At 37.4% G+C, this 25,303-nt stretch overlaps 1 protein-coding gene across 1 annotated transcript in view; it reads right to left on the bottom strand.

The window, feature by feature from the left end:
* The window catches only part of LOC149076248 (sushi, von Willebrand factor type A, EGF and pentraxin domain-containing protein 1-like), a 194,894-nt gene that overhangs the window by 34,938 nt on the left and 134,653 nt on the right, over positions 1-25,303 (bottom strand). The window contains exon 3 of the mRNA XM_089243819.1: positions 6,534-6,713. Within this exon, the coding sequence (XP_089099945.1) occupies positions 6,534-6,713 (180 nt within the window). The remainder of the gene's footprint in view (positions 1-6,533; positions 6,714-25,303) is intronic.

Consider the following 25,303-nt stretch of genomic DNA (forward strand, 5'->3'; position numbering starts at 1 on the left):
GTCCAAGTCCGTCGGAATGCACAGTGGTCATGAATGGGTGCAGGTGATCAGACAGGATGCTTACGTACCTGTCACCTGTCAGAGTCGTATCTAAACGTATCAGGGGTCCCATATCACGCCAACTGCACACGCCCCATACCATCACAGAGCCTCCGCCAGCTTGAACAGTCCCCTGTTGACATGTAGGGTCCATAGATTCATGAGGTTGTCTCCATACCCGTACACGTCCATCAGCTCGAAGCAATTGGAACCGAGACTCGTCAGACCAGGCAACGTGTTTCCAGTCCTCAACAGTCCAATGTCGGTGTTGTCGGACCCAGGCGAGGCGTAAAGCTTTGTGTCGTGCAGTCATCAAGGGGACACGAGTGGGCCTTCGGCTCCGAAAGTCCATATCGATGATGTTTCGTTGAATGGTTCGCACGCTGACACTTGTTAATGGCCCAACATTGAAATCTGCAGCAATTTGCGGAAGGGTTGCACGTCTGTCACGTTTAATGATTCTCGTCAGTCGTCGTTGGTGCCGTTCTTGCATGATCTTTTTCCGGCCGCAGCAATGTCGTAGATTTAATTGTTTACCGGATTCCCGATATTCACTGTACACTTGTGAAATGGTCGTACGTGAAAATCCAAATTTCATCGCTACCTCGGAGATGCTATGTCCCATCTCTCGTGCGCCGACTATAACACCACGTTCAAACTCACTTAAATCTCGATAACCTGCCATTGTAGCAGCAGTAACCGATCCAACAACTATGCCAGACACTTGTTGTGTTATATAGGCGTTGCCGACAGCAGCGCTGTATTCTGATTGGTTCCATACCTCTTTATTTGCATACGCATGCCTGTACCAGTTTTTTCGGCTCTTCAGTTTATAAGTTTATGTTGAAGGCATGCGATGTTTACGAAAAAGTTCTTTCCAAAAAACGTTTATATCATATGCTTAGTGATGATTTAAATTCAACCTCTCTACTATTCCCATATAGTAATATATGGCATCTATACTTGTTATGGGCATCTTTTTCTCGGCCACCTCGGTGGTCTTTTTGCCTGTTGTTGTGTATTTGTATTGGAATGTTACATAAATCACTTTTAGAACTGTGACTGCAATCAGCTATATTTTACTCCAAAATCTATCATTAAAAGCCAAAAAATTTGAGATTCTCCAGAGTTTCAGATTTTATTGGAAAATTATTCAGCGTTCACTTTAAAATTTGTTCATTCAGTTTCTTGACACTTTGTTATAGTAAATACAGATTCTTAAAGTATGCAGTAACATTTTTGCCACCACATTTACCCCCTGGAAAATTTAAGAAATTTTGAACAACCGCGCGTCATTTGAAAAGTTTTCACAATTGAAAGTACTGTATGTTTTTCAAGTCAACGGTTTCAGAGATACCTGACGCGCTAAGAATTTGTGACAGCATGTATTTCACAAAGAATTGCAATGAAACAATTGAAAAAGATAATCTCTTCTCTATCAAAGAAAAAAAATTAGAAATTCCTTCAAACATTAGCGTCAGGCATTTCGAATCTAACTTAGAAGACACGAGTATCTTGTTATTGAAATCAACGGCGTAGGGAATTCAACTTACTCCATTGCTAAACATACCACAGACACTGGAATGGGAAGCCGAGCCGGGAGTGTAAGGGAAGGGGGAAGAAGACGCGCGCGCGGGAGCATTCAGACACACATTAGCATTCCCAGGTTTTACATCTGATCCCTCGCTGCCGTGCGGAAATAGTTTTATCCATTTTCAACAGATTGGAACCGGATTCCGAAGCCAAAGTGATTCCGTGATTCTCACTCACTCACAGTTCCCTCTCTGTCTTCTCCCTCTCTTTGTCTCCGTCTCGCTCACTGAAAGATGAAGCTATCGGGATTACAACAGCTTCGTGATGCTAAAAGCGAGTTTGCGTGCACGTCAATATAGAAAGGCTTCATTTCGTAAAGACTTATTTCTGTTTGATTTGGTTAGAATAATATCCATTAGAGGTACGGTTGTTTTCGGATTTTCTTCCATTCCTCTACCCATAATCATCTTTATATTATGACCATTATCAACCAATTCAATCCACTGTTGGATCTAGGTCTTCCCGAATTTTTTTACATAAAAAAAATAAACAAAATACTATTCAGAGCTCTATAGTAAAGCCAGTTTCATCCGTTTGGAGTTACGCTTGCCGCCTTGATTCAGTGGGCATCGTATCGGAGCTAAAATGACTACTACTACTACTTAACCGTGCATGCACCTCGTACGCATTCCTCTGCGGAATTTCTAACGAATTGGCGCATGCCGGAATGTTATTCTTAGTCAATACAAAATCCTTAACGTACTTATGCTGTCCGAATAATAGTGTGCTTGTTTCGTGTTTTTACTGATGCTGCCGTCTGAAGAAACAAATTCGGAAGTAAAGATGGTAAATGGTCGTTTTCATGTTATGTCAGTGTCGCGTTGAGGGTCTGTCTGCCTGCTCTCTGCGGAGTGACTTTTTTTTTAAGTGGGAGACTGGCTCGCATTCACGACTTGAAGTTGGCAAACCGTACAAAACCCCCTTCAGTCGACCAGCGCTATGCGTCAACGAGGTTCGAATCTGGATCAGAACGATCCAGCCAGTGCTGTTATGGCCTCAAGGGAAGAAGGGGCCTCACAGAAATGAGAAAGGGTTGAAATTTTTGAAAATTTGTCAGGTAGGGCCTCTGGAAAATCACTTGGCCCAGGAGCCCATGATACTCTTAAGACGGCCCTGTGTCCAGCACCAGAACGATGCCCACATGACCGCACGGCGGCTCTCGTAGTTGCTGCGTGGCGTAGCGGCTTTGATACGTTTCAGCCACCTGCTGTATTCCGTGTCCTATTTTACATTTTTGTGCTTATTTCAGTTTTAAGGGAGTGATCTCTCGTTAACGGAATTTTTTAGTGCTGGTGATATAGCGCCCGAATGGCGCAGTGATAAGATACTCGTCTTCAACTATGAAGGTTACTATCTTGATAGTATCATGGCTCCCCACAAAGAGTGGGCTGACAAGGCTATAGCCCCGGAGCCCGGGAGAATTTTCACAATTGTTTTGCTTTTTCACGCTATAAATTCATCATAAAGCGGCCCCCCCCCCGTGAAAGTCTTGTCTTGGGGCCCGCAAAAGATCCCAGCCTAGGGGCTCTGCTTCATGATGTGTGGGCTATGATCAAGATCTATGGCTTGGAATCCAGGCATAGAACGTCAGAAGCAAGTTCTTTACCTACCGATCCTGCGGTGATCACCACTAGTTGGAAATTGCCGTATGGCGATATATGACTGGAGTTAGTGTTCGGTAAATAAGTGTCTGTAATATGCGCGTGTGGTATTGTGGTAATTAATTTCGGTGATTCTTACGTCAATGAATAATAAACAAATATGCGCTGTGGTACAATTGCCATGACTGTCATGACTCGAGCTTAACAGGGCCCACAAATAAAGTTCCTGAAGAATGATATCAAATCATAAAACACGACACGTGTACCGCTTTGTGGTCCAGGCCAATATGTCGGGGAAGGCAAATTAGTGGAATGGTGTACCGTGAATAAACGTCTCGTATTTTACAGAATAAAACATTTGTTTTTCATTTCACTTTTCTAGCCCTTGAGGGTGGGCATACGCCGCCCCCTCCCCTGGATCCACTCCTGTCTCTAGTCCGTGAAATGTTTCCACATATCACATATCTTATAATTACCATGTCTATGCTTCTAAAAGTCACACCTTATTCAAACGAAACTAAAACAACAACTGAAAATCATCAGAAAATTCAAAACGTTATTGAAATTATTTGTCTCGCGAGTTTGCTTTCAATGTACTTGATAAAATTCCACTTACGTTCGTATTTAAACTGGAATGGATTCGAGAAATGTATTCTTAGTGGAAAATACCTGATAAAAAATTTTATCAGAATCAACCGAAATTTTATCAGAAATCAACCGAAATTTCTTAACGGTTGAAAAATGGTTTAATGGTTGGAAAAAGTAAACCATTTTGAATTTTTGCAGATACTAATGATAATAATCGAAAAGGTAGTATGAAATTAGTCAGTAAAGTACACAGTGCAGCGATTGCAAAATATCGTAATTAACAAGGACGTCCCCTTATTATATTTACAGGGTGTCGTACAAGTGCTAATGCGGTCTTTATCCCATCAACCGTCCATCGTAGAGGTATAATTCCTATTAAAAATTATCAAAATGGTTTCAAAAATTACCCTTCATCAGTTTTGCACTCTTGCAAAAAATGGCATAGGTTCTCAAAAAATAAAAAATCTAAATTTTTAGACGCTCCCCTTGTTGCCCCTTGTTGCTCTGTCTTTTCTGAGCCGAACAAAGAAAATTCAATGTTTCCAAGTGCAATATTCACTGAGATATTTTAATTAAAAAATCTGAGAAAAGTTATGAAATAACAGCAAAAACTAATGGGTGGCACGTTCCTTTCTCTCTCTCTCTCTGAATCTCTCTCTCATTTATGCTGTCCTTTCTAAACTCTTCTCCGATTTTTGAATTCGAATATCTCAGCGAATATTGCACTTTGACACTTGGAATTTTTTTCTTGTTGCAACAACTTTCTAACTAAAAGTTAGAAGACAAGGGGACCGTGTAAAAATTTAGATTTTTTTTTATTTTGTTGCACACTGTATTTTCACTCAAAAAATCGATATAGGGTGATTTCTGAACGCATTTTGAGCATTTTATAAACTGGAACTATACCTGTACGACGGACGGTTGGTGAGATATAGGCCGCATTAGCACTTGCAGGGCACCCTATATGTATAGCATAAAGCCCTGGATACTTTTGCCCTTAGTTGAATTCACTCATCCGTCAGAACTCATTTCTCCATCTTGTTTGCCACTCCCGGACGTTGAACAACACGGGTTTACCAACTCAGTTCACCCGTGGCCCATCTTGTCTCTCGTCTTCTTGCGATGTGTCTCGCCTTTACATATCAATTTCATAAGTTTAATTGTTGACGTATCAAATACTTTGAGAATTAAATTTAAAAGTAGTTGAGTTGTTTGGCCGACGTGAAGAAAAATCCCGAAAACTTTTAAATTTAATTCTATTTGACACGATGGCCACGAAAGCCTTTTTTGTTTCATCGGATACTTTAGTTTGGCTTCTTATCCAAGTGATTCGATTTCAGGCATGCGAAAAAAAAAGAATTGAAGAACTTTATAACATGAGGCACAAGATATTTTATTCTCGTATTCTGCAGACTATCGTTTTTTGAGTTCCTTTTCCGAGTGAGAATTTTTATCCTTCCAATGTGCACATCCTTTCTCATATCACCAGTGTCTTTGCATCATAGCATAAATCCATCCATAGGTATGTAAAATATGAGTTTACCGATGCATTTTTCATGAAGTTTGAGTGTGAAACGATGTTACGCGTGACCTCCTCTTTTCCTTTTCAAGATCTTTTTTGGAGATCAATATAAGGTGAAGCTTGAACTACGCAGTCCGGTATCTAATATGTTACTCCTCTCTCTACAATGCTAAGTCGCCCATCACGATTTTATCGTCCACGCCGCTTGATGAGATCACATCAGGACTTGAGGTTTCTGATAACAATAACCGAATGATAACTTTTTCAAAAAATACGGGGACCAAACATCCTGTTAGATTGAACGGGACGTATGGTAAACGCAAATTGATGAAACGAGACAACCCTGTCGTTATTTCCCACATAATTGGTAGTAAAATATTCAATCTCACATTCTTTTTTTTTTGCTATTCTATTCAATACAGGATTTTTTTTTCCATTCAGTTAAAATCCTGCATTTTCATTATTCCTTCATTGTGAGGCGTTAGAATGGAACTGTTTAATGTATATCACGAATACGATATATTTTACTTTAATATAAGTTTCATAGCTTCCCTTAAGAAAGTCTCACCGAAAAAGTAATTTGAATATGGTCAACTGAAAGAAATTTATAAAAAACTGAAGAAAAATACATTTTTTCCCTTACACTTTTGCTTTCCCCTTGGGAAGGTCATTCCAAAATCAGCTGCACACATACATGGATTACAACGAATACTATGGACTGATTTTACGATATTAAGTACGGAAATTTTTGTCAACGGAACACCTTCTAAACGCACACATAGTCTTGCAGAATGATAACGATAACTGACAGAAATACAAAATTTTGTTAAACCGTAGCTTCAGAATGGAATGTGCAAAGAAAAACTTTCGGACGAAATAAAAACTGATAATATTATCCGAAGTACCAAATCGACAAACGAATTTTTTCCCTTTTTTTTTTTGTAACATAGGTCCGTTCCGTTTTTGGCAAAAGGGACAACAGTATCCACATGATAATATTATACGCGATTCCACGGTATTAAGCAGCGTTGACTGCATTAAATCTCTGATTCTTCAGGGAAAACTCAGCAGTGTCTTTTGCGCAAATGGTATGCGGTACCGACTGGATAGAAAATGAGTTTTTGGTTGTTTTAACTATTTAATGGATTCCGCCGATACGAATCGCCGTGTAACTAGTTATAAAAGTGTACCTGTCTGCCGACATTCAGGACCATGTCCGCTCCAAGATCCGTCACCCTGGCAAACTCTCTCCTTGGGCCCAGAGAGGTAGAAACCTTCATAGCACGTGTATAAGACCTTGGCCCCGAAATGATCACCGGTCAGTTTGTACTCGCCGTTTTCTAATGGTCCTAATTGGTCACAATGTAGATCTGGAAAGGAAAAATCAGGATGCATTAATTAATTTCTAATACTCGTTACAAATTCTAAAACTAATTATAGTAGCTTATTCAGAAATCAGCTATGTTCTTTCAATACTCAATTTATTCACTGTGATTTCATGCTTATTATAGGTGGAATATCCCTTTCCTAACCCTAATGCCACAAATGTGTTGTGGTTGTCTTTTTTCACTATAATGTTTTTTCTTATCTCAGGCAGTTAAGCTCTGACTTAAAAGATTATGTAAGTTTATGATATATATGTTTTAATGCATTTTTTTGAGTATAAACTGATATCACTAAATTATGCTTTATACAAAATTAATTCATTTACTATAAAATTGCAGTACAACGATGCTCGATATTACGGTATAAATCCGTATACAGCAATATATATATTTTTTCAAATCTTGATACAACTTCTTGATATAACGATATCCTTTACAACAATAACCCCCCCCCCTCAAATAACAATTTTTTAGGAGATTTTAAAATCGCTACAACGATAATTTATAAAATTTTGCTGGAAATATCCTTCAGTGTATTTTTAAACTCGTCACGTATTTTAGTTCTTCCGGAGACTTGTACTAATATCGGTACTGGAAACCTCCTGATTACCGAAAGTGTTGACAAAGTTTTTGGTATTTATATTCTTGTGTGATACGTACACCACAGTGCACTGTGATAAACCTCTTTACAGAGACTGAACTTTGTTTATCAACTAACCAATTACCTTTTTTTTGCATTGAATAAATACTCAAAAGCGTATTTTCTGGCGATACTAACAACGCTGATTTAGAAAAGATACCAACGCAACAGTACCATAAATTTGATAGAACGTGATGATAATTTTGCCTCTCTATATAACAATAATCCCTCTGACGATATTTTTTTTTTGTTCCGCAGAATATTACCATACCGAGGTTTCACCGTATTACAAACCCTCCTAACTTTTTAGTTAGAAAATAATAACAAAAAATATAAATATACAACTAACTCCTAAACTTACTTCATGATTTTTGTTTCTCTTAAGCTGTGTTTCAGAATAAAACAATATAATATTATAATACTCGTAAACAATACGTTTTTCAACTTCTTAAATGCTGAAATATTTTTTTCTCCCTCGGAAAATCCATGACTGCATAAAAGTGAAAATCGTATGATAAAAGATAAATAAAACATAGATGTATTTTTATTTTTTCTTCTCCTTCGTCCAAGGATGAAAGTGCTGCTCAAAAAGCCGTAATGGCCTCCATATTCTTAAGTAAAGGCTACTATATTCATATATATATCTATCCATAAGAGAGAAAAAGAGTAGCCGACGTAAAACCCAAATCCATTTCGGGAAGAGCAGCTTTCGAACTCGAGTCATGCGAAAAATAGAATTTTTAGTATCCTCTATATTCCTTTTTTTGAAAGAACTTTATCATTGATCGGACTACAAGCAAATAAAAAAATAAAATAAAACGTGACATACGCTTCTTACGTACGTATTGGCATTGCTGTCAATATGGTGAGATATAGGAATTCAAAACGTTTTTATGAATTTTCTTATATTTTTTTCAATGTTTTTTCTGTTTTTCTTGTTTAGACGATTTCCCAATATCGACAAAATCTTTTCATTAGGTTTTTCTTTTTTCGGTATAGAAGTTTCGTTATTTATTTTTTTTTTCATTTTTGAATGTAAATGTTTATAATTAGTTTCAGAAGAAGAAAAAAAGAATTAATAGAAAGTCAAGATAAGAATGACGATGTTATTGATCACTAGATATTTCCTCATCCATAGATTTCAATATTATTTGGACAAATTGATTGGTTGGTTCTTTGTTTTTTAAGTAATAGTGTATCTTATATGATAGTTATACGAGTATTAGGTTTTTTCTGTGTTTTTATGAAAAACAATAAGATGAAAGAGAAAAAACAGATAACATTTAAGAAAGTCTTTATATGAGTGACTTTATCTTTTGTGTGTTATTCGTAGATAATAACGTATATCCAAATCATAGTATACTTTAATAATAAATAAACGTATGTTTTTAGCATTATACAGAGCTCCTGTAATTAGAGTTCCCTGGATCCGGGCTGTTTGTGTGAAACAGGAAATGTTTTTCACAAATCCATGAAATTTCACCAGGGTTTCAATCGATGAATGGGAAAGATATTGGAAGCCAAAAAATGATTTATTTTGAAATTGCGCAACTAGACGGCGTATAATAATTTTATTTATAATTTAACATTAAGCCAAAGTGCTAATGGGTGTAATCAAATCAAAAATTACTAAAATGATTACCACCACTATCAGCTATTATATGAGATCTTAAAATAGCACGTACAATTTTCGAGTATATCATATACCGATGTTCTTCTACCTGCGGATTGATGAAAAAGTTAAACATTTCGCGGATAGACGGAAGTAATAGCAGACCGGAAATGAACCAATAGGAACAACTATTTGCAAACAAAGAGAAGGTAAATAAATTAGATTAAAGCATACACAATATAATTTATATAAATACAAATGCAACGCCACAACAGGCAAATTGCCCAACGAGGTGGCTGACTTAAAAACATCATTGATCCCAAAGCCATTTTTTGGAGGCCCTACCTACTACTGCTACACCACACATGCACCCCCCCACCCCCCCCCCCCCGCGGAACCCCCAACGAATCGGTACATGCGGGAATGTGCGTGTACGTGTAGTGAAACCTGACGTGAAGTTTTTTGTGTTTCTGTGTAATGCTCGTTATGTGTAGTGCTGCCATCTGCCACCAGTTTTTCAAACTATGAGTGAAGTGTTATGATTGTATGATTTATCGTTGTAGGACTGTTGCTCTCTGTGGTGAGACTTTTTAACGGGGAGATCGGCTCGCATTTGCGCCTTGAAGTTGGGAACCACAGAAAACCAACTTCAGCCGACCACCACTGTGGGGTTCGAACCCGAATCCTCGCATCGCGAGTCCGTCACTATAACCACTCGACCACCACAGCGCCACGAAACAAAATGTTATAAAAATAATTTTCACACGGTGTAACCAGAAATGCAAACACATTTAGAGATAGTATTTGTATTTTAAATACAAAATTAAGTAGCTGCATAGTTGGGTTAGTATTTTTTCGCACCTGTGAAATAACTCTTACGAATCAACACCAACCCTTGGATCAGCTGTTAGAAACGTATCTTTAAAAATAGGTGGCAGCACTTAGAAAAAATGCACGCATAACACTAGATGCTCAAACTGTTCATTACACAAGTGCACACTTCTGGCACAATGCATTTCGTAATTTCGTAGTAAATTGCCTACAGCGATATGATCAGAGTTTGCTTGGTTTGAAAGAAAAGAAAGATGTTAGAGACGCGTCGAAAGAGCCTGGATCATGTACGGTGGGAAAGAAAGATACCTGTTAAAACGTCTCGCCACAGAGAGCAACAAACCTACAACAGTATAAATATTTAATCATTACAATGCACTCATAGTTTGTAAAATGGCAAAAGACGGTAGCACAAAGTTCACGCAGAACTCTGGATGAGAAATCAGACTGTTAGGTATAAATGCACTTTTCCGACACAACTTTTTCGGTAATAAATTGCAGAAGGCGAGACCCAATATGTGCTCTGTTTTAAAGAAAGAAACCTATGGCACGTGGCACGGAATGTAAACAATCGCATTTGACAAAGCTGTTAAATTCTCTCGACAGACATATTTTTTAAATCGCCTTAAGGACAAATAATCCAATGATTCAGATCTGCGGATAGAGCAGGCCAAACATCAAGGAAGTGACGGAAGATAAAGTAGCAGCGGATGCCTGTAAATTAGTTTCTCGTAGGTTTTCAAACCGATGATAGAGTCACGAGAGTAAAAAATTCATTTAATTTTTTTCTTTTTTTTAAGTATGTTCTGTGTTTTCATTAAGATGCTTTTCCGATGAATATTTCAGGCCACGACGGGCTAAAGGCGGCTCAGAACAGGTAAACAAGGTATTATAAGCACCTAAAAATGATTAAAAAATGGATGTCTTCTATACTTATACATTTCTAATGCAATTCACTCGCTTGTAATTAAGTAAACTGGCACTTCTCTTTCATCACATCGTTTATTCTCTCTAACCACTTTTTTTTCTGTATAATATTTCACAATCCACCACTCATTTTAAATTGAATGCATAACTACATTTAATCAAATTATCTTGTTTTCCCCAGATTTCCCAGGCAGTACCCATTTTGTGAATTTAATTATTTAAATTGAAAAGAAAATTGTGTCTTATAATTAATTATTTTTTTTTATTATTTTCCCTTCAAATGTCTTTGATTAGCATTTCCATTTCCATGAGTTCTTATTTTTTTTAACACATTCCAGATATAGTAAACCATTAGCTATAATTTTCTGCACGTTTCAATGAAAGAGCTCCAGTTGGGACATAGTCTCTCATTAAAGTCACTGATAAACCAAGTTTATGCAGAAATAGAGTTTAAGGACCTTTTACATGCTGTACCAGTAGTTCCTACAGAGTGTCCAATAGTCGACTTACGCTTCTCAAAGTGGGATAGCGGGAAAATTATGATAGATATAAAAGTCATTCTTCCGGAATGCAAATGCGCGAAGTCAGGAATTTCAAATACGTCTTGCACGTTGTAAGGGGATGTATAGCTATTGAAATTAAAAAAATTAACTTTTTATACGGATACTCCTAAACTATATCAAAAATACAACAACCCAATAAGAGCAATAAAAAACCAATAATCATGATGAAATATAAATATACTGCCCATAAAAATTATGGTTGTCTCATCTAAGTATCTCAATAGCTTCTCTATTTATTCCTATATGTTAATGGTATTTATTTCTAAACGTGCAAATCGTGTTAGAAATTACAACCCCCGGAGGTAAGCTATTCCATTTATTCACAACCCTGTTAGAGGAAAAACTTCCTGCGACATCATAACCTAGAATTTTTCCTTACCAAACGATACTAGTGTCCCCTTGTCGAAGCAGTTGCCTGACGCTGCATTAATAACTCACATGGTCCATTTTATCCCCCCCACCCCGTAAAAATTTTAAATACACTCATGTTCATAAATTAAGGATAATGCCAGCTCTGGCAAATAAAGGTTCATTTATACACACTGTATGATAAATGAATGATTAGTTTTCTTAAATTTGCGTGATTGGTGCTCTGCGGGTAATCTGTGCGTTGAAGAAATTGTCTGGAGGGGATGTGGGTAGAAAAAACACATGATTCAACATGGTGTTGTCTGAAGAACATATGTGATATGCTATGTTATGTAAGGGGCATCTGTGAACGCAGTGGCCCAAAACATCAGTGTTGCGTATATAATTCCATATGTCAAAAAAATGGTTCTCAAAATTCCATTCTGTAAACGGTAAGGAGATCAACCTGTCGACTGAAATATCGGTTCTCAACCAGTACTCCGCGTGCACTTCCAAAGGGCAAAATAAAACAAATTAGTAAATTTGATAAGGGAAAAGGGAGGCCTACTCGGCTCCGCCGTAGAAATTATATGGGGTGCATAAGATAGCAGCATGCACGGCATTTCACTATCGAACCGTTGATCCCAGATATCCATACTATAAAACTGAAAAATTATCCAAATAGCACGAAAATCCCCGGAGCTAGGCAAGGAAAAAGTAAAAAGGACTTTGCCGTGCACCAGAGCATTAATGTTCGTTTCATTCGTCACACCGTTTCTTCGGCTGAGATCCCAGCCTGATTAGTCCTCCACAAGGTCATGTGGAAAATTTGTGAAACACAATAAAATGCTTTATTTTATGCTGTCCTTATTGGTTGTCCTCACTTTTAGCCTATCTACCGCCGGTGATTTTCATGCTACAGTGGCCGTTCGAACGCTATTTATGGTTTTTCACAATGGAGATCACATTCCAATACAAAAAACTTGGTGTTGCCATTTGATATTTTCGAAATTTTCTCACTGTAACCGTAACTGTTAGAGTGACACTGTTGTTTTCCATATCATTCTTGAGCGCATACATCAAAATACCTTATGCCAAAATTTCATTCAGTTTCTGTGAATGGTATGATAGTTAGGGGCCCATATGTCGGGATAGTTTTTTTATAATCACCCTGTATATAAACATATTCCCCCGAAATTTCCGCTTTTCCAATGTAAGCATATTCAAATGATAGCCATATGCGGAGATAGACTTGGAAGTCTCGGGGGGGGGGGTTGACACGATGATTATGATGTTAATTCATATATACAAATATACATTAGATCAGTCAACTCCACCGTTGACGCTGGGGGTCAATCCCCCCCCCCCACGCGCCCCCCGTGTCTCCGCCCATGATGATAGCTTTTCAATGTTTCAATGATGGCTTAAGCCCCGTGTGCCCTCAAGAACACGCGTTATTCTTTTCTGCACTCCCTCGACCAAATCAATGTCCCTCTGTACAGGGCCGTAGCGGGGGTGGGGGGGAGCAGGAGAGGTAAATGCCCCGGGCGGCCAAATTTAAGGGACGTCTGTTTTAGGTGGGAGAAAAGAACACCATATTACAAAATTATCGAATTTTAAAGTTGTGGGGGCGGCTGAATCATGTTTGGTCCGGGCGACAAAAATCCTATTTACGGCCCTGCCTCTGTAAGTATGGTCTTCATTCTTACTTAAGTTACTACTATTCTAATTTAGGTATTTAGGTTACTACTATACTTGTTTAGGTTATTTAGGTTACTATTATACTAGTTTAAGTTATTTAGGTTACTGCTATACTACTATACTAGTTAGGTTACTACTTACCTACTTTATATATTTTATGAGTTGTCAAATTTCCAAATTGTAAAGATAAATTTAGAACACCCTGTATTTTACTACAGTTTTAACTGCATGTAAAGCAAGAACAACCACGTATGTATCTAAGTACACTTTGGATCAGAAAATTTCAGATGTAGAATTTACCGTCGAAGAATAATTAACACGTACTTCTTAACTAACTCGAAAAAAGAAACCCTCAAAATTTTTTTTACAGGATACAAAGACAGCGATGCCCATAACATCTCACAAGTTACAACAACTAATCAAAAATGAACGTTCCTTAAACAGCGGTGCCTTCAATATGGCGTTTCATAAAACAAAAAGATATATATCTTTTTTTAAACAAAATAGGAAGAAAAATATTTCGAGTGTGAGAAAGAAAGCTTTTTCGTAAATTCTTCTTCTTTTTTTGGCACGGTTGTTAAGCTCAGTTTCACGAAAATTTATTGACAACACATCTGCTTTACACGTTTAACATCAGTTTGTATCGTTTTTCTTGTATGGGTAGAGGTCGATATAGAAAAGGATCGGGACTTGAACGCGGCTGTCAAATTTAACGGTTGTTGCCGACCACATCTTGGCCAGGCTTTTAATCCGGTTTCGTCTTTTTATTTTTGGTCTTCTTTTATACGTTTATTTTTCCAGATAGAAATTTATCGTCACTTTCTACCATATTTTTTCCTCTTCGCATTTTCTAAGAAATGTCTTTTTGAAGTTTCGGTTTTTTTATTTTCTTTTATACTTGATTTTTAAGGTTCATCATTGCGTGTTTTTTTTTTTTTTTTTTTACAACCTCTCTATTCTTTGGAGGGTAAATTTGCATTTTTGACTTTTATTGGTCGGTGGTTCTGATGGGTGTCAAGCCAAAAGCTGTTTCCTTCTTTGAAGTGGTTTTTACGAGGTGTTTCCTCGATATGTTTCTTCTTATCTTTGAAGTCGTTTATCGTCAGATGTCTGCTAATATTTTTGGACATTTATTTGTTTTATTTTTCCTTGGCTGCGGAAAATAAAAATAAGTACAGCATATGGAGGATTATATCTAGCTTTCCGGGGATATAAATTTAGAGAGATAAAAACTCGATTTGACATCAGATTTGACATGTTTTAGTAAATTGCTATTTTCAAAAATTTTAAATGAAATAGAAAAATGGGTGTTTTTCGACAATATATGATCAACTGAAACACTGACCATTTGACGGCTCATTAACTACTGCGTTGCAGACCTCAAATCATGTCGATGTGATATAAAACTATATGGACCATCACGATTACATTTTTTTGCAGTCGTTAATGATAGGTTTTTTTTTCTACATTTTCATGAACTTCATGCTACTTGTGTACAACTTAAATACTCTTGTTCTCTGTGAGCACTGCAGTTGTAAGACAAGATTTCGTATTTTTGGGGTGACATTTTTCTCCTTACTGCTAGAGCACAAACATTAAGCTTTATTCGAGCAGAAAACCATGGGGTGCACCAGATCGTTTTTTCTTACAAAGCCATATATATGCATATTTCATAGGTTAACCAGTAGTCTGGTTGCGACGGCATAAGAGGTCATGACTAATTATTTGAATGTTCAAAAACTGATTTGTCACTATTTCAATTATTATAGTTTTTAGGTTGATGGTTTAAAAACACAGTTAAGAATATGATGAAGTCTGTTTTAATGTTGTTATGAACATTTTTTAATCAGAAAAATATATTTTATTAGCTTAAAAATTTTAAAAAAGAAAGTAAAAAGATGAATAAATTGACCGGCTACATCCCGGCTTACTTCTCGTGCTTATTAGAACATTGTTCGGGTAATACTACACCTCGCAATTCACCTACGCCTGGAAATGGGCACACAAGCAAAGCGTTGGTGCTTCACTCTGAACAACCCCTACGCACAGGACCACCCGGGGGTCTGGCTCAACAATTTCGAGAGTTTCATGTGCCAGGTGGAGCAAGGTGAGTCAGGTACATTCCATTATCAAGGATATGCTATCTTCAATAGAAAAAAAAAGACTAGCACAGCTAAAGATTATGCATACTGGGTATCACTGGGAAGTGATGCGTGAAACGTTGCAAGACAACGTCTCGTACTGCTCTAAGCAAGAGACTAGCGTGTCACCAGTATACACACTGGGTGTTCCTGAAAAGTATAACACTAAGCTAGAAATACAGAAGAGATTTCAAGACGGGTACAGTATCAAAGATATATATGACAAATTCTTTAGAATAAGCGTTAGATTTCATACTTTCTTTAACAAGTATGCTCAATTGTACGAAACCCCCCAGAGATTACCAGATAGCCTGTCTTGTTTTCTGGGGACCCCCTGGTACTGGCAAGTCAGCACAAGCTGCACTCAACTATCCGGACGCATACCACAAAATGCGAGGTGACTGGTGAGACGGATACATGGAACATGACGTAGTTTTCATCCACGATTTCTACTCCTGGCTAACCTTTGACTCCCTCTTGAGACTGATAGACCGATATCCACTACGTGTACCCATAAAAGGAGGGTTCGTACAGTTCAAGGCACGACTCGTTATCATCACTTCTAATCAAGACCCGTTCGACTGGTATTCTAATATCACTAACAGATCAGCACTATTCAGAAGGCTTAATCTTATCATGAACTTTGATCAGGATCTCAAGGACTCTTATCACCAATCACATGCTTATCTAACGGCGCACAGTACAGTATTCCAATGCGTTCCCAAGTGATGGGTGCATCTCTAGCGTTTATTTACGAATCAAACTCGTATACAATGACGATCATAATCACAACAAAATTTGATTAATTTTAAAGATAAGTAATGAATGATTATCTTGTTTCCGAAGTTCACATTTGATGATATAATCTTAAATCTGTTTTTCCTCGTGATGATTTTCGTACCTAGGCCGTTAGATATTAATCGAAATACCGACACGATCAGAGATTGTCATGACACAGTGGTCCCGGATCTCTCGCCATTAAATAGTCAGTCTTGTAATGTGGATCACTGTAAGCTTGACAGTGTTCTCCTCTTATTGTGAAGACGAAAACGATGTAAGTTTCTTTCCAGGGATTGGATAATGCGACCAATTCGCATATACATCATCAGACTTCGTAAAATCCTTCTCTTCCACATCCACAGGTCTGTGATAGGCAGCATGAACAAAATGTTATTTTTTATTTTAATAACTATATGACCCCTTGAAACATGAATGACATATACGAGTACTACACGTTATTCGAAAACTTTTTCAAATTGTAAATGCGAGTTTAGGATCAGCTGTTCGCCAGTAAAATGCCATACCCTGTGTTTGCTATGCACTCTGTATAGCTAATAGTTCATATTCAAGTTATTTGAGACACACCATATGTTTTCAACTAATAATGAATTTCGTATAGTGCATCCTGCTAATACCGAACTGTAGTACCATAACACACATACATCTAATATAACTATAACAATGGTACACGACTGTCCAAGTTGCGAGCGCTAATGAGCTTTGGCGCTTGCGAAAGCCTATTTGCATTGGTCACGTAGACCCAGGAACAGACCCAAGTGATCCCGTATTTAATGCACACACATCAATCGAAATGCATCCGACAGTCGGATGCTAGACGTTTGCTAACCACTGCCCACTAAGTAAGGCGTGACCAGAATATTTAGAATTATTCGCCATAATGTCTTCTGTATTCCCACTCACAGCTAATATAAGCTACCTTCTCATTTCTCGGAGAGAATCACGCGTCATCCTTCTCGGGTGTCAACTGTGATGGCACAAAGATTCACGCAGACACACACAAACCGTTCTGTCTTTGATTACTAATCTTCATAATTCCTGCAGGAATATTGCGGAGTCATTTTCTCTAGAAGGATACCAACAAAATAAAGAAGAAACCATCGTTAAATAAGCCTATACGTAACGCATTTCAGCAATATTATGGGTGCCATCTTCAAAGAATACATCCAGGGTATCCTGTAAGTCCTGAATCGGGCTTTATCGTACAGATATGGTTCAAAGTACAAAAAATGCTCAAAATGTGTTAAGAAATCGGTCTGCGCCAGTTTTGGCAATGGAAATACAGTGTGTCACAAAGTGAAAATAAAAAAATATGCGTGGTTCCCCCTGCCCTTTAAACTCCTATTATAAAATTATTGCAATGTCTCTCCTGAGGCAACCAAAAAAAAATTAATTTTTCTATAACTCAATGTTATAAGTTGGATGTTTTATAAGTGTGATATTGGCTGAGATATTTGATTTCAAAAATGGGAGAAAATGTGGGAAAGAATAGCATAAATGAGGAAAAGAAGCGTTGTCCGTAAGTTCATGCTGATCTTTTCCCAACTTATCTCGAATTTTTCGATTCGAATATCACACAAAGGATTATGCGAAAGGAGGTTGAACTCCCCAAGTATCATCAACAGAGAAGGGGCGATTCCTGCTCTCCATTTCATCCCCTACTATGGAAAAAAGTCGTCAAGCAGGTGCCAGAACTTCCAATGCTACCGCAATATTGCACGTGTAAACTGTCGAAACACATAAGGAACTCGTGACTTTGCTTTGTTATTTGCAAATACTATTTTGTTTATAATGTTTCTAATTACATTTTTAATTGGGTTGCTTTATTTTTGAAATATATGACATCCATATTTTTATGGGCATCTTTTTCTCAGCCACCTCGTTGGGCATTTTGCCTGTTGTGGCGTTGTATTTGTATTTGTATTTATTAAAATACTATTCTTAGATATATACGTACGTGTAAGTATCTGCACGAGAGATGATAATGTCCCGGATAATTTCTCTCACGAGTCCTTGAAATGAGCAGAGGATGAAACAATTTACACGACGTCACAGATTTATTGAACAGAACAAATATTTTCGTATTAACAAGCAGCGATTTCACGGAAACACGCTAATGAGAGAGCGGCCTACAAACAAGAGTTTTCGTATTGAGGATAAACTCCAACAAACTGTCTTCTCTTGCCCGAATTGGAAAATTTTAATGCCGGACATGAGGCCTCTTTCAACGGCAACGGGAAAGGAACCTCTGGGAGGACGGAAAACTTATTTTGTCGTGGCAAAACTTTATACAGGAAAAAGAAGGGTTTCGAAAATTTCTGGCATATTCTCGCGATCTCCACTCTTTTCCATTGGCAACACGACATCGCCGAATCCGAACTGTCACCAAACGTGCCAAGTTTGGCGACAATTTGGCGAGATTTTCAGAGAAATGTGCCACCGATTTTTTTACAGGTGAAATATGACGTACTAAATGACTAATAATCACTATTTACAAGCTTTTCGTTACAGTAGGATGAATGCTCTCTGGTTTAAGTCTAACCGAATATATCTCACTTTTAAAAAACACCATCGCAGAAATCCATCTTGAGTTCTAAAAAATATATATATATATATATATATATATTTGGTCCATCTATTTTTTTAAATTTCTATCATTTTTATGGATACGTCGCTTCATATGCACCTGCTGATTCACATGATTTCAACTGAAATTTCATCGTGCCAAAGAGAAGAGGACAAAAAAAACTGTTCCAGAGACTGGAAAAATATAATAGAGTGACATTTTCCCAAAAATGAAAAAAAGTGCATATGTCTATATATAAGAGAAAAAAAAAGAAATCCGTAGGCTATTCTTCCGAAAGGAAAAACCATTTTCGAAAAGAGCTTTCAAAAGTCAAGTCAAGCGGAAAATAAAGTTCGCGTCGAGGAGAATTCCTGCTGACCAGAGATGAAAGGGACGTGACACGAGATATAAAAAAAAAAACTTTCACTTCTTTTCTTTAAAAAGTGGTAAATATATCCGAAATTTCGTTTTTATTATTATTGTTATTACTACGTAGTCCCATACTTTTCCGATTTTTACGAGAAATCCATCATTTTAGTTTCTAAAATTATATCAATACAGTCCAACACCGCCATAGCTCACTCTAGTCATAACGGATCCATCTGATATAAGAGTCGCACACCTATATACAGTGGAACTTCGGTTAATAAGCAATTCGCATAACGAGCAAAAATTTTGCACTTCTCCTATTTATTTTCGCGTGATCACTACTGAACTGAAGATTTTTTGCTTACTCCCACACACATGTTATGGAATTTCGGGTAATATTCTATGGTCTCCAGTAAGCGTGCCTCTGTCGGAAATACAACATACGCACGAGTGTGAATATTTATCATACGAAACTTGATGTAGCATAGCAGCGACGCGCATGTGCACTTGAAGTTGTTTTTTAAATTCAGCTTGGGAAAAAAACTGTGGGCTGGTTGCATTATTGAACGTGATTTTGAGGGAGGCTCTTTCATGAACAAGGGTCAATACTTGTTAAAGAGGGTTTGTGCTTAGGGAAGACCATGGACTGGAGGTACATGAGGATGGCATTCAAGAACCAGTGGTAAAACGATGCCTAGAAGTTTACGGTAGATGAAGTGATGGATCTCTTTTGCACGCACCAGCAAGAGTTTATGGGCAGTATCTCATCTGAGGAAGAGAGAAGTAAGGAGAAGTCCCTCACATAAAATGAGATTAGAGAGATGTGAAGAATGTGGAAATCTGTGCAAAACTCTGTAGAATACAAAGAAACACCCAAGTAAGCCTGTAGCATGTGCAAGCAATGAGTCTCTCCAAAGAGAGAGAACACTCCAATTTACCATTTCCCAGAAATCCTAAAAAAGAGGCAAACGCAAGTGTTATTGGATAAGGTTCTTTTTGAAAGTCACGCAAAAAGAATAAGTTTTCTCAAACAGTGAGTCTGTAAATCGTCATAAACGATAGTCCTCCTCTCTCGTGTCGTTTAGAGCATAGTTTCCAAGCTTTTTTGTCCCATTGCCCCCTTATTCAAAATTTTTTTCTCCCATCGCCCCCCCCCAACACAATCCAACCCATAGTATCCTATGTTATACACGTAGCTTCTACCGCCCCCTGGAACATTCCATCGCCTCCTCCCAGGGGGCGTTAATGCCCACGTTGGGAATCACTGGTTTAGAGTAACCGAAAAAGTCCCATTGGAAAAGCGGTGACCAAAAGTCTCGTTTGGTCGAACAGGCCTTCTGGTGAAACGGGACGACTGTTTTCCTATCCTTCATAATTGGTAGCAAAATATTCAATCGCTGCATTTTTTATTCTATTCTAAAACGGGACTAAGCAACATCTTGCAACATCAATGACGTATCTGAGTTATTTGGATACTTTTTATAATTCAATGTATACTTGAACCGTAGGATCAACGGTTCGCCGGCAAAATGGGACAAGGGGAAATCAAGTAATCACCCTGTAGAAACTTCAACATTACATAAAAGCACGAATATCCATAAAAACGCAACACAAATGCATATAAACACAAATGTATTGCAGCGCAATAGCTCATGTCGGACATATACTCAGCGCTTGTACTGGACATAAGGAGCTTCTTTTACAGTTTTACAACAGTAGTCAGCCATCATCCATGTTGAACGTTTTCCGTGGTAACGTTGCTCTATGGCACTTTGGCACTTTTTAACTCTAAACAGGGTAATATGTCAAAAACAAGAACCAATAAAATCTTTCCATAGCGGTATTTGTGTTCAGCACGTCATAACCATTCGTAATTGTACAAGTTGTATATTTTCATGCGGGGTGCCATTTCATGGTTCATTTTAGTATTATCAAGTCAGATGGAGCAAATAACTTATTTCCCTCAAATTTTGTTGTAACAGTGTTCAGCTGTATATTTATATACTCATTATCAGATAACTTCTGATACTTTATTATAACGAATAGACCCACTTGATTGCAGAGATTTTTGAAACATTTCACTTAATACTTGAAGGAGTTTCCACATTATCAAAAGGAAAAAAAATCACTGGCTATCTGGCTATTTATTTCTCTGATATATATCTTAGAAGTGATATCATTCAGAAGTTGCGTGATTACGTGTCTCAGCTGCACTCACACATAAAGCTTTCCTTCTTAATTTCACGAAGCTAGCGAGAGAAAGTGAGCAATCAATTCCTGAAAAATGGGCGATTTCAAAACGTAGTCATTGTGCTGTGAATTTAGGGGAGATTAAACGGACGTCTAATTGGTAGTTATCAAGTTAATTTGAATAGTGTCACGTGTCCCTAAAGAGAGAGAAAATACAGATATAATTTCCCTATCAATAATCTCCGTCTTTAATTGCGGGGGATACTACTCTCGAAAGCAATTATGAAGTTGGAAACTGTTTATTAAATCGGTGTCTATTGAACGTACACCTAACATTTAATGATTAAGTTCCATTATTTTAATACCCGAGTATCATCATCATCATCATAACGATCACGATCTTCATCGAATTCACCATTTTTCGTTGGTTTATTTCTTAAAGTTCTCTTATTTTCCAATGGATATATTTTTTTTTAAATAATCCGTTAATTTTCACATGGTTATCATGATTATAATAATATATAACAGAATATAGCAAAAACTACTGATTGAAGTGCTTTCAAATGCTTTCAAAATCCTTTAAGGATCCAAGTGGCTTTTGTAAGCACTAAATTAATTTCAATCATCATAATAATTAAATATTTCACCTTTTTGCGGTGAAAGTAAAAGAGCGGAGGATAAAGAATCATATTTTTATTATTTAAAAAAAGTAAACTATTATTCTTTTGTGCGCTAGTTGTTTGGAGTGAAAACCAATTTCCATCTCTTGAATTCTATTATGAATAATAACCTCATAACTTGGTTGATTTCAAATTTCTAGCAATGTTTTTATTTGTGTTTTATATTTAATTCAATCAGAGGTTTAAATTAAACGTTCTTTATTTCGGAACGGGTTTAAAAAAGGAAAAACTACTCTCATTAAAGAAAAATTCATTTTAAAAGAGTGGAAGAATTCATTTTCTTTGATACTAGAGATAATGTTACCTTAATCTCTTTGCTCATTCATCAATGCGATACTCTTTATTATCTTTCTGCTTTTCATCCCATGAGTATTACGAGTAATTATAATTAAAAGAACGTTCTAAATATTTGTTTCATTTCTCACATCTTTTTTTCCCCCTTTTCTAATGGGAAATTCGCCAAATGGTTTTCGAATGAAACAACTGACTACGTTTTGGGAAAAAGATATATTCGTTAAGAATTTCTAATTAAATCTCTACGAAGGGAAATATCGTAAACCTTGAACATGTTCGGAATAAGAATATATTTTTTTTTAAAGTTGATTGTGTGGCCATTAACCTGTTGAATAATAATAATAATAATAATATGATGGTCATATCGGTTAAAGATTTTTGATGATTAATGCATACAACGTCGGTGGGTATCTGCTAGTGATACTATACTGGACCTCATACGGTTTAGTTCAGTGTTCTTCGACTCTTTTCTCATTGAAGACCGCTGTAATGAAGAGAAAATTTTCGCAAACCGGCTTGAATGAGTGAAAAAATTCGCAAAACGGCGCAAAAGCATATTAAGAGGAAAAATTTTCAAAAAATAAACAATGCGTACATTCTTTCAAGAAGACAGTTCCGACGTTTTTCTCACCATCGTAGATGTTATGCATCATAATGACACCGCTATGGAGTTTCGATCATTAAATTTTGTCCACGCGATACCAGAATTTAAATTACAGTAATTTGCCGCTTCCTAGGGGGGAAAAAGAAGCAATCTCAACATTTTTCTCAACACACCCTTTGAAGCCGTCAAAGAGAATAGTATCATGTTCGTGGTCATTAACAGAAACGTTTCCCATGAACGCAACACATTATCATCATCATGGTGGTGGAAACGAAACAAAAACATAGGGATAACCGAGTCACGCAATACTGACTTTTAAATCTATCGCTATCTTTTCTGTGATTTGTCATCGGCTCTTTCTTTACAAAAAAATCTTAAAATATAAAGAAAGAGCTTAGGGGGTGGACGAATTATGCTCTCTAGGCTCTCTATGGTGTACTGAACCTAGCCATACTCCCCCCCAGAAATGCCTAGTCATTACCCCCCCCCCCCCCACACACACACATACTAGCACACGTTTGACAGATCCGTTGAATGCCTTTCACTTATCCTGATTGATTGTGATCTCTGTACTCATTAACGGAATCCATCAAGGATCCTCCCTTATATTCCAACGTCCTCCACCTCTTCTTTCCCGTGGGCAACCATTTTGGATGGGTCCCGGAATCATTGCTAGATAAGACGCCAGAGGAGGAAATAGGTGATAGCTATGCTGACATGAGGACCACCCTTCACCGACATCCTTCTCCACTGTGCACCTTAATGCCACTACTATATACTCTTCAACTCATGAACATCGTATTAGTCCTCGCTCTTGCAGACCGACCACACCGTACCCGTCTTCAGAAAGAAATCGTTTCGAGGCACTGCGAAAACGAAATATATTCCTGAAATGACGGGACGGGCTTTTTCTTTTCGGTAAGGGAACTTATTGGATTGTAATTTGCGGCGGGGAAGTCAGTGATAGTCGGATTAATTTGCTGCAAATTATCTCTATCGAACACCAACACATCCCCCCCTCCTTCCCTCTCTCGATAAAAACTCCTTCTATCAAGAGTTACCTAAAATAAAAAGTTTAAAAAAGCACAGAAAACGAATCTCACATTATCAGGGTACGTGGTGAGTGTTTCTCTTCTTGTGTGTAATCATCTCTTCTGTTTCGAATCGAAAATTCGCTTTGCCGACAATTTTGTGCAATACATGTAAACTTCGCATGCCATTGATTTATTTTATTGCACGGGGCAACTATTCCAGAAGACTTACGTTGTTAAAACAAATTTAATTTCATGAGATGGAGGAACTTCCATGAAGAATTTCATCGCCGGTGTTATGATGAAGAAATAGTTGTGGGTTGAAAAATCGTAATCCAGTAGAATTTGAACATCTATAAATGCTTTCGAAGCTCGTTTCCTGAGGAAAACATGCTCTTCTTAAATAGTGCTTTTCAGTAGAATTTGTAATTTCGTGTAGGCTTTCACGGTCAGTACCATTAAAGATAAATTTCCAGGCTAAAGATACGTTTTTTTATTACTGCGAGTTTTTCAGAAGATCAGGTGTGTCCAAAAATTATAGAGATACTGTGTGTTTTTTTTGGTTTTCTCTAAATATAACTTTATCCTGATAAGAGCTACTATATAACACCCATACCTGATTAACTGACTGACTATGACTCAGGTAGATGCAATTTTTCAGTGCGTACCGAGTCTATGGACTCCCATAAGCTTCCTAGTGATAGACTAACCCGCATGTTCTCCAGACTTCAATCCGATGGAAAACGTGTGGGTCACGGTGGCACGTAAAGTGTATGAGCATGGCAAGCGATACAGCAGTGTTTAAAACTTGAAAGGGTGATCTTCAAAGTATGGCAAGAAATTCCTCATCAACATTTCCAAAAACCTGTTGAACCGATGCCTAGACTAGTGTTTGACATTATTAATAGAAAGACAATATCAAGTATTTATTGGACGTAGAAAATATAATTGGACTGGAGCTTATTTTTTTTGAGTAGCTTCATGATTTTGGGACATACCGTGTATACTCGTATAAGCCAAGTTTTTTTGTGGAAAAATTCGTTCCTCAAGTGGGTGGGTCAGATTATACTGAGGTCAGTTTTTGATGAAAATATCGATCTCCGCAATCAGTAGTCATTTTTGTAGTAGTGTTCGAGAAACCGTCATTATTGGTATGGGATATGTTCAAACCCCACAGAACCGATATTGCCAAAGCCGAGGCAAAGAAATCGAAAACATCATTGGCTGGTGGTGGCTAACGTTGATTGTACAGCCTTTAGATGTGAGCATCAACAAGCATT

Source organism: Pholcus phalangioides, unplaced genomic scaffold, assembly GCF_987345545.1.
Source record: "Pholcus phalangioides strain wild (caught in Gottingen) unplaced genomic scaffold, Ppha-v1.0 ptg000015l_1, whole genome shotgun sequence".
NCBI lineage: Eukaryota > Metazoa > Arthropoda > Arachnida > Araneae > Pholcidae > Pholcus > Pholcus phalangioides.